This window comes from Archocentrus centrarchus, chromosome 10 (genome assembly GCF_007364275.1).
Source record: "Archocentrus centrarchus isolate MPI-CPG fArcCen1 chromosome 10, fArcCen1, whole genome shotgun sequence".
Classification (NCBI taxonomy): Eukaryota; Metazoa; Chordata; class Actinopteri; order Cichliformes; family Cichlidae; genus Archocentrus; species Archocentrus centrarchus.
Window position 1 is genome coordinate 24,486,371 of NC_044355.1, and position 11,272 is coordinate 24,497,642.

The 11,272-nt window shown below is 41.8% G+C and overlaps 1 protein-coding gene across 1 annotated transcript; it reads right to left on the minus strand.

The window, feature by feature from the left end:
• Positions 1 to 7,508: 7,508 nt before the first annotated feature.
• On the minus strand, positions 7,509 to 9,969 carry LOC115787406 (uncharacterized). The gene is made up of 2 exons (XM_030740100.1): positions 9,310 to 9,969; positions 7,509 to 8,420 (listed from the first exon to the last, which is right to left on the minus strand). Exons 1-2 carry the CDS (start codon positions 9,342 to 9,344, stop codon positions 7,637 to 7,639), a joined length of 819 nt encoding a protein of 272 aa, XP_030595960.1. The 5' UTR covers positions 9,345 to 9,969; the 3' UTR covers positions 7,509 to 7,636.
• Positions 9,970 to 11,272: the final 1,303 nt, after the last annotated feature.

Genomic DNA, 11,272 nt, shown 5'->3' on the forward strand with positions numbered 1-11,272 from the left:
AGGGGTGGCTCAAAACTTTTGCATGGTACTGTACTCACAGACCAACAAATGTGCTGTGGAAAAGGTTTACACACTCAAAGATGCTTAGCATTTCCTGAGCATCTTGGAGAAGTCTGTTCATGTAACCCCACAATGGCTCCATTATTTCAGGGCTCTGCTGATTGTAGTGAGTTCAAAATGCTGCCTACACATTATTGCATAATCCACAATAATAGTAACTGTTAGTACCAATGGTGTGATGTGGGATAATTTTTTGAGGAAGCCAAGAGAGAAAACAAGTCTAAACTTAATTTTTACTCAAAACTGTATCATCCAGATGTTTTCTGTTATCTAACCAATACTATCAGTGCACACAATCAGAGCATGTTTAAGTTTTCACTGTCACATCATGTGTTAAACATGAGTTACAAACAGCTGATGCTTCCTCAAATGTTCACTGCACAACATGTCACACTGGCAACAGTACCAGGCCTGCAGAGCTATAAACAACCACTCCAGGTAACTACAGCTGCTGCACACGCTGCTCATTTTCTGACAATAAATACCAGTCATAAACTTTTTAAAAACATACTTCAGTGAACTGACACGTGCAGCACTGATACACGAGCAGTTCTGTTTGTCCAAATCATCTCTTTTTTTTTCTTTTTAACAAACATATCTGTTTTGGGTTTTGTTTTTATAATATTGCAGAGATCCGTAAACATCCATTAGGAGTAAAGTGCCGCCTCATAATTCTGTGGCATTTCTATTGAAGTACAGGATTCAACTGCAAGATGACTACAGTAATAACTCAGATAGGGGGCTAATCTTTAACACATCCTTTGTTTCCCTTTTGCAGAGTTCACGTATTAATGAAGCATCTATGGTTGGTGGTGGAGGGGTGATGATTTGTGGCTTTCTGTGCACCTTGTAGTCACTGAATTGACCACAAATACCTGTGTATACCAAAATGGTTTAAAGTCAAATGTGAGAACATCTGGCAGCTTGGGTGAAATTGGGTCATGCAACAAGACAATGATCCCAACACAGCAGCAAATCTGCAGAAGAATAACTGAAAAAGAAAAGAATCAACGTGTTGCAGTGGCCCAAAGTCCAGACCTCAACCTGATGGAAATGTTGTGGTGGGACCGAAAGAGAGCTGTGCACATATTAATGCCCACAAACCTCAATGAACTGAAGCAAAGTTGCAAAGAAGAGTGGGCCAAAATTCCTCCACAATAATGTGAGAAAACAAATTATTTCTGATAAAGATGGTCTCTGCAAGCCATCGCTATCGTGGGATGTACTGAGTTTTTAACACACTGCTTCTGCATTTTGGCTTAGTTTTTATTAAATCATTAATGACACGGTGTCATCTGTCATGTGGTGCTGTTGATCTGAGACTGTATTTAAATCATTTTAAGACCTGTGACCTCTTTAAAATCTTTTCCCCATGACTGTATACAGTACCATTACAGCACAACCCGAAATGGATGTGACATCTTCAGGGTGCCGGCCAATTTTACACAGCCAAAACACACAGTTAGCTCTGGTGAGTGACACTCAGAATAACAGCACAGTGCTATTTTGGCTGATCAAAGCCCTGCTACACTATTGTTAAAATACAGTCATAATGTGTACCAAAAGAGTTATTTTTAACCAGGTGACAGGGCAGCACTGGATAGGTTTCCATTGTGCTCAGGCTGGCATGGGGCGTTACAGTATGAGCATGGGTGTGCTTGCATATGTGTGTGAACAATGTGCTTTTGTGTGACAGAGACACAGAAAGAGGGAGGCACTTGACAGAGGGGAAGTGGTCTTTTGGGGGGTAGCTTCTGGCAGGCTGATCACTCCACAATAGCAGCAGGGAGGACAGGACATCCTGCTTACAGCCTGAACTGAACTCACACACGTTCGACATGCACGCACACAATGCTTTACAAACCACCAGATGTCTTTAACTGTCCTAATTGTTGATGTTGAAGAACATGCATTTAAAGAAGTGTGAGTCACGCAATGTGTGTCCCATTTATTTGGTAGGTCCTAATTTCAGCCACAGTGACACACAGTGCACACACTTCCAGTGGAAATAGGATCATCTTTACAGTAACTTTAATTTATTCAATAATCAGGGGTGAGGCTGGAGGTTAAAGCAGTAAAATAAAGCTAAATGTGATCATTAATCATTATTGGATGAAGATCAGTTTCGACCTGGTGATGGTGATATACCGTAAGACTAGAGTCTAGAAACATCCCCCAATCACACAAACACACAGACACATACACACTCCTCCCTCTTCTTTCTCTGTGTTTGGTAAGGGTAACTAAGCTGTGCTGCCCTGGCCGAGGCTTTGTGAGTCACACCAACCAGAACAAAGACCCCATTACTGCCACCCCCACCCCCTCCTCCTCACCCCTCCGCCTCCTTCCCTCCCTCTATGGCCTCTCTTCTTGGACCCTTCTGTCCAGTGCTCCTTTAATGCAATGATGAGTGTATTTCCTTTGCTTTTCTCCCCTTTCCTCTGCCCATCCTCTCATTCACGGGCTCCAGGAGGGTTTAGGGGCAGCCCCATCGTGCCATACATGCCTCTGCCCTGACAACAGAGCTGTACAAAGGCAGCAAGGCAGTACAACGTGGGAGTCTGGAGTCTTGTGGGCTTTTCTGGACTGATATTAACAGGACTGCAGAGGGCTGTGCTAAATGTGCGTGTGTGTACATCTGGAGCTGACCTTAACCCCTGAGACAGCATTCAGCCCTGACCTGATTAGACACTTGATCGATCAGAGCCCGGATCAATGCTGCTGGCTTTGTCTGAGGCCTCCGAGAGCGGCCGCAGCCTCTGCCGCTACAGCTCGAGCTCGAGCAGGAGCTGTTTGCCCCACAGCACTGATAGGTGCAGCATGAGCAGCCATGGGTGAGCGCCCGTTCTCCAGACTGAGAGGCGAGGCAGACAGACTGACCAGACTGACCTCAACCTGTTCAGACTGAGCTGTTTGTCTTTGTGATATAATGGGCTGATGTACCTCATTTCAGGGGAGTAAAAAGTCAACTGTCAAAGACTGTATCAGCTCGTTTCCAAACATGGTCTTCTTAAAGGGGAAAACTGGCTCTGCTCCAGGGGACAATTGAATTGAGTTTAATTTTAACCTTCTTTATTGGTGTGACGCAATAGATAAAAGGCCTGTGTTACCATAGCTGAAGCCAGGAGTTTGGAAACACTGAGGTGATGAAGTAAAAATCCATAAATACTGCTAATGAGACAGGAAAGAAGGCTGTCTTTCTTCCTAACAGTGTAGGCATTACAACCACCTCTATATATTTAAAGTTCAGAGCATCTGCAGAAAAACAAAACCCAGTCAAATCCATTATGTGAACCTGTGTCATGTTGACAACATGGCTCAAGGGATTTAAATGCTGGTCTGTCAAGAAAAGGGGTCAGCAAGCTTTGCTATCAAAATTCTGAGCAATTTTTGACAAAAAAAAAAAATCTGCACAGGGGAACTTAAAATAATAGAAATGATTTCTTTCTTCATATTTGTTGCCAATAAAACTGAAGAATTGTGACATGGTGGAAAGAATACATATTAGCATATACAGGCCTTTGAGATCTACTTGTGATTATGTGGGGGGGCAGTTTCCAGTCAGATCATGCAGTGCTGGCAGCGAATATGTTTTGGGACTGTTATATTCAATTAGCTTCGACAACTTTTCTTCTTTTTGATTTTTTTGATTTCTAATCCACATGAAGAGATTCAAGGCTGTCCATTCATGTGTTTATAACCACTGCTAAACAGGTTCAGCAGAATTAAGGGAATAGGCGTCAGGTAACAGAAGTATGCTCTGATGTAGAAAAATAATAAAGATGAGAGGAAAACTCGCTGTCATCATCTGTGATCTGAGGTCAAGGACTTTAACAGGTTCTTGACACTGGAAAAAAAAAATGAAACAGTCCAAAGGGGGGCGCCATTGAACTGTATGTCAAAGCAAAAGGCTGTACTCTCTAATATGCTGTTGACCGTTTCATTCATGACAAATAACACGTTTGTGATGAAGGTATTACAACCCTGTCTTCAAAAAAATATTAGTAAAAATAAATCAGCTGCTCTTAGGACTGTTGGCAAAGAGAGGACACGGGCCCTGCATGCAGTTAATGTGAAATACTTTGTGATGGAAACAGCAGAGTGGTAGGAGGATCCCTGGAAGGAGAATGGCAACAGGGGTGTGCTGCCATACAAGTTTTTGAAAAATGGACTCCCTCTCTCAGTGGTTTGGTCCATTTCCAAACTAGTAAACTCAAACAAAGGATTTTGTTATTTAATTCTCCCGTTAAAAAGTATAAAGGATATTTACCGTTGTAGCCAGGGTACATTTTGCCTTTGAATCTTGTGCATTAGCTGTCATATTGTTAACAGATGGCCACATTGTTTAAGGACAGCAGCAATACTTTGCATTCTGCTGCATTTCCAACCAGTTTTAAGGTGGTTTGGTTTGGTATTTATTTTCATTTGACTTTTTCTGATTACAACCCCAAATTCTCCAGGGTCTCCACTGTGAAACCACATTTTAAAAAAACCTGTAAACGCACCTGGAACTCAGGACGCCGAGGACGACCAATGGCTGAGCAGCTGAGCGGCTGGTGAATCAGATGGGCTGACAGGCAGCTTTCTGGTGACTTTTACACGATGGAGTTTTGAGCATAAACAAAGAGCAGATAAACACAAGGAGAGCAGAGAGAAAAAGGCACACTAATGATGCAAGCACAGCCTCCCCCAGTAACAGAGTTAGCAGGATCAGGGAAGAAACCCTTCCCAGGCACGCACAAAGACAAAACAGCAGACACATTATTATTACACAGACAAAGGCAGGAGGGTAAAAACAGGAACACGAGAAGGAAAATACTCGAGACAAGACGGGCCATGAAAAATGCAGCAATTTCAACCTAATATTTAAAATATTTAAAGACATCACATCAAATGTGAAAACTGGGGAAAAAAACAAAACAAAAAACAAAGCACCTGAAATATATGAGCTCAACATAAAATGCAACTTTTTTTTTTTTAACCTTTCGGTGCCTTTTCATACAGATGTCTTTACTTTCTGCCTTTACATAACAATGCAAGGCCTCTCTCTCTGCTCCTTTACAGTCTGCGGTGCACGGATGAACCTTGACTCATTTGAGAACACAAACAGGACATGTTGTTATTTTTAAAAGTCTAACCTCCCACATTGTTTTCTTATGAGTGACAGCCACAGTGCCAAAGTACTCTGTGGAGGGCTACCGCTCCCAAACATAGAGCATCATGGGAAGGACGTGGCCACCAAGGCCACACTTCAACAAGCTGTTCCTCGGTTTTCAGCCTTAACTGATTTGTTCCAGCAACACTTGAAGTTGCAGCTTTGCAGCTACACACTGATACACACTCACTCACACACACACACACACACACACACACACACGCACACACACACTAACACAGTACTAAATAGCTCGGTGCAGACGCTGAGATCCTCCCTCCTCTTGAGACTTACACTGTGTCAAGAGCTCCTTAAAGCAGAGCAAACAGATCTGCACTCCCTTCTGCTGGACACACCTCACACTGCAAGAGCAAAGTCTGGATTCACTCACAAGTACATCAAACCTGCCGCGTACCTTAACTTTAAACCATGTGATGTGTCCACCACAGATCTGTGGCAGGAGCCTCCTTAATTCAGTTGTTTATAGCAGCGTGAGAACTGATATTTCTCAGCACCGACTGTTTTCTCTGATGAGATTATGTCACAGATTCTATCCAGATGCAAGCACATGTTTTTATCTTGAATCTTTCACGTCCTCTGTGATAAATTTGTGGAGTGCGAGTATGACTGTGGTGGTTAGTATCTGAGGCCAGGATCATGTCCTGATACAACCAGACTGCTAAGCCATGTGTTTGCAGCATTTGTCTTGTCAAAGTGACTCATTTACTCAGAAAATTGTTTTCCACTCAGTGCATGTGTGTTGGTAGTATCCATATAGTATTAAACCGGATCGATGGATGACATTAAAGAAATGATGCTAGTGCTCATTTCCATTCATTAGAACTCGCTTCTGTCCTTCAGTTTGCTTTCCTTCAGTTTTGTTGTGTAGATGACGTGCTGATATGTTGTAATGCACTTCAGATACAGTTGTACTTAACATGCTCCTGTTTTTGTAATTGCAAACAGTTTATTGTGTCGTACTCACTTATTAACACCATTTCCTGGGCTCTGTGCCAATTTAAATAAGGGCGAGACAACAGGATGAGAGCATGTTTGCGCGTGAAGCTCTGGGCACATGTAGGTACGCTTCAAATGTTGCCTTTAGTTTACTTTTACAAATGAAAAGTTGAGTTTATAAGAATTATTAATAAGCTGCTTCTTTCCTTTTCTTACACTCAGCACATTAAACACTGTACATAAAAGATGGACATTAAAAGTGGCTTCTGAAAAGTGAAATCTGAATTCTTCCTGAATTTTTTGAGCATTGTGTGTTGACTCTGGATACAAAAGAATTGTATAGAAGTTTATGAGAAAATTACCCTTGATATGTGACCTCAATAAAGAGTTTCCTAATGAATTGTTACAGTCGTAAGTTTTAAGTCTCCCTGAAAACACCATGACATTCATTGTGTAAATTATGGTCCCATTATGACTACAACAGATGATAAAGGAGGAGATGCACCAGTGCACGACTACCCCTGTGACTGATAAGTCAGAAATGTTCAAAGATTAGGGCTGAGGTCATGTAGTCTAATCTTTTCTTTGACCTCAGTGGAAAACATAAAAAGGTGAAGGAAAAATGCAAAGAAGACTTCAGAAGGATTCACAGTGTTCAAAGAATCCCAGTGCACTTCCACTAGGTCACCTAATAATGTGATAACAGATGCTTCTGACATGAATCTGCTGTGCTGAAACTACCCAGAGACGGACTTCAAAAAGCTCATCTTAGTCGGTTAGCTCTGAGTTCTTACTGTGTTGTTTCGTGCAGGTCATATAAAAGAGAACAAGTGGTGAAAAATATGACTTTAGGAACAGGAATATGTCCATCCATCCATTTTCTTCCTTTCCTGTCATAGGGAGAGAGGCAGGGTACACCCTGGAAAGGAATATGTATAAACTTAAATGACTGGCACATTGAAATTAGTTGCTCAGCCCTGTGATGAACCATCAGCCTATCCATGGTTTACCATTTCCTTTCACCCTATGACAGCTGCAAAAGACTTCAGCCTCCCTGAGACCCTGAACTGGAAAAGCAGCTATGAAAATGAACGGCTAGCTTGATGGATTAGTTGCTGATTAGTTGTCAATTTATGAGTAGTATGAGACACTCTTTGAGCTGAACAGATGAGCCAGTTTAACTCCTATGTTGCTTTCTGTTGCAAAATTAATTAATGACAATTCTAAAGGACATTAAAGGACATCAAACATTTTAATATAGCTTTTTTATTCTTCTTTACAATATCTCTTAGCATAAAAATGTAATTGGTTTCATGTGTTAAAATAAATAGCTTGTGTGATGAGTCTTTTTAAATAAAGTTAAATAGTCTCACTTTAATGCCCATATAATCCCACTTGTAAAATAAAATTTTATATATGAGATTTTTTTTTAAACACAACCATTTCCCATTCTCTTACAGAAATCTAATGATATGAACTCTTTTTCCTCAGTGGTTGACCGTAGAAGATGGCATAATGCAGCCATGAATTCACCAGCCACAATGCCTTCCTCAGGTAGAGCGAGAAAGTAGGCAGGGAGGGGGGAGGCACCATACCAAGAGAGGAAATCTGAGCACCTTGAAATGCTGAGGGATGCATGTGAAGTCTGAAGTCCTGCAAAGATTTTGAGTGTAGCAAAGACATGAGTTCCAGCAGTACAAGTATCCAGAGCAGACAGCAGCTGAGCTGTGCCCAGCGAGAAGTCCTGAATCTCCGCGTCTGCACAGGCCAGCGTGACACCAGTGTGGCCTCGAGTCCCAGCAGACCCAGCAGTAGCAGAGAGGCCAGCTGATGTGCATCAAGCAGCTGATGGCAGAGCACATTTGTGGCTTCTTTCCACCAATCTGACTTCCCCTTCTTCATGAAACTCACCTCCACCTCGTAGCCCGCCCCCTCCATCCACCGGCCCACTGTTGCTCCCAGTCGAAGCGCCCAGTGCAGCAGTACGAGGCTATCTGTGAGAGCCAGCTGGCTCAGGAGGACAGTGGAGGGTTTGGTGGAGATGTAAGGGGAGCGTAGCAGCAACAGAGCACGCAGGCTGAATACACAGCCTAGCAACAGGGGAAAGCTCACTCCATGGGGGAACAGCAGCACTGTCACCAGCTTCAGCAGTAAGAACCTGCGTAACCATCTTTTGGAGGTCAGGTGAGCTCGACCAGGATGGCAGAGGCAGCTTATCTCCCAGATTGACTTTAAAAGTTGATGTGACCTGCAGAAAGTCCAGCACAGGGTGGTTAGAACAGACTGACACATGACATTTTGGGCAGTGTCAGTATTGTCTGTGCTCCACCACAGACAGACTGGTGATTTCATTCTTCTACATAAATTTCTTAATGCCGCTCTCCATTTTTGTGAGTGGGCAGTGTTACTCAAGAGGGTAAAGGCCCAGGCAAGAGAACAAGCCATTGATAAATTCCTCAGTTTTACAGGCATAATTTAAGATGACTCATATTAACTTCAAACGGCCTGAAAAAAGGTCACTTCCACTGAAAAAGCCGCAGTACAACATGCTTTTAAATTGGAAAATAAATAAATGGAAAATAGGGGGGAGAAGTAGAACCACAGTATAGACCAATTTAAAGGTTTTCAATTAAAAGCACTCATGATTTACAGTATGTATTTTCTCAGACCTTATCTGAAACTATCTGGAAGATATTAAATTTGAAACTGCTGATATTAATTGGATATATTAGTTTCTTTTAGATTCAAGCAAGTAGCTCCACAGCTCTCTACATGCTTATTTTCCAAGCCCTGTGAACCTCAGATTTATTTATACAGTGCCAAACCACAAAAACAGTCACCTCAAGGCACGTTATATTATAGGTAAAGACCGTACAATAAAACAGAGAAAACCCAACAATTAGATGACCCCCTATGAGTAAACACTTGGCAACAGTGGGAATTAAAAAAGCCCAGTTTCATTAGGAAGAAAAGTCAGGCAGAACCATGTTCAGGGAGGGGAAGTCATCTGCTTCAACCATTTGGAGATGAGGGGAAAAGAAGGGAGCAGAGGCAGACAGGAAAAAGCGCACACTATGGAAGTGCAAAGTGGTTGTGGTTATCTCTTCTGCGGGTGCTAAGAGATCTAAGGAACTCACCTGTGTATAGACAGGAAGTTGCGGCTGAAGGTCATTGCCCTGTTTCACCTGCTGTGTGTTGATGCCCTTTTTCAAAATCCCATTTTAGCTCCTCGTGACAGTCTGGTTACCAAGGTTGATGCAAAATAGTGAATAAGAGGAGTCCCTTCTCTGGTCTCCTTATCAGTGCTGGTTGCTTCAGCTCAGCTGGCTCATTCTCACTCTGTGGTGTCACGTCTATGAGCAAAGCTAGACTGCATCTGACTCATGAGGGAAGAGGATCTGTGCCCAAGGGGTTTCTTTTCATTGCTCACATCAGTGTAGACCTGTATGTTTTTTCCATTGTAACACAAAGACATAAAAGGAGTTTCCTGTGGGGGTGTAACTGCCTGAAATAAGTTGTCATGCACACCTTGGTAGGTTAAGGCACTGCCAAACCCCTATCCACAACAACTGAGACGTAATCACTACAATAACTCATCTTTGTAACGGCTGCCAGCTCTACACTGACTCAGCTCTTGACTCACTTTTAACATTAATTCAAATTGAGTTTTTTTTTATGCAGTGTCAAATCAAGTCTATTTATACTGCAAGCTAAAGACCCTACAGTATTAAGGAGAAAAGTCTAGCAATAAGAAGATCTCCTATGAACAAACTATGTTAACTATTTTAACAGAAAGAACCAGGCTCAGGGAGGGGCAGTCATCTGAGTGTAGACAGAACAAAAGACACACTATGGGAAAGAAAAGGCACAATTTAATGACATGCCACAATGGTTTAAACACCTGGGGAGTGAAAGGCTGTGAGTGGAGAAGAAATGGATGAGAGGAAGGTCCGCAGCAGCCTGAGCTTATAGCAGCATAATTAAGAGAGGATTCAGGTTCACCTGATCCAGTCCTAACTACATCAAAAAGTAGTAAAAGTTTCCTTAATCAAAAAGGAAAATTTTAAGCCTAATTTTAATTTAGGGTAATACACTACTATGATGTCTTTTAGACATAACAGTCTGATTATTCAGGTCTTTGTACGTGAGGAGAAGGATTTTAAATTAAATTCTGGCTTTAACCAGCAACTAATTAAGAGAAGGCAGTATTGGAGAAATATGATCCGTCTTTCTCATCCCTGTTGGTATTCTTACTGCAGCTTTTTTGGATTAACTGGAGGCTTTTTAGTGAACTTTTAGAACATCCTGATAATAATTAATTACAATAATCCAGCCGAGAAGTAATGAATGCATGAACTTATTTTTCAGCATCGCTCTGAGATGGGATGTTACTGCAATATTGTGCAGCTGAAAAAGAGCAATCCCATATATTTGTTTTAATATGTGCCTGGAAGGACATATCCTGGTCAAAAATAAGTCCAAGATTCTTCACAGTGTTACTACAGGACATCCAGGCCTTTATGTCTTTAAGGCATGCCTGTAGTTTAACTAGTTGAATAAGCTGGGTATCATCTGCAAAGCAATGAAAATGTATGTAGTGTTTTCTAATAATATTGCCTAAGGGAAGCATATATAATGTAAATAGCACTGGTACCAGCACAAAACCCTGAGGAACTCCATGACTAACCTTTGTGAGTGGGGAAGACTCCCCATTTACATGCATAATTGGAATCTATCAAATATTATCTAGTGCTGTGCTGTTCCTTTAACACCAGTGGACGCTGCATTGAGGTTTAACAGGACATGCACAGAAATTAGTCAGAGGCCATAAGAAGGTCATTAGTAACCTTCACTAATGCTGCTTTTGTGCTATTGTGAACTCTAAATCCTGATTGAAACTCCTCTAATAAAGCATTCCTCTGCAAAGTTAACTGACTGCTGTCATGTGGCGCTTGGAGTCTCCAAATGGCACATGTGAGACCTCGCCTGGACATCAACACACAAAAACCTTTACAAAACAGTAGGTTTTTGTGCTATCTTGATAAAATTTGAAATGCACGTTGAAAAGACTTCATTCTACAGCTTCATTATATTTTCCAG

Bases quoted from the DNA above. Each gene is read 5' to 3' on its own strand.
- LOC115787406 (XM_030740100.1), bottom strand. From the start codon at position 9,344: ATGACCTTCAGCCGCAACTTCCTGTCTATACACAG. The intron at 8,421-9,309 runs GTGAGTTCCTTA...GACTTTCTGCAG, and splicing joins AACTTCCTGTCTATACACAG to GTCACATCAACTTTTAAAGT.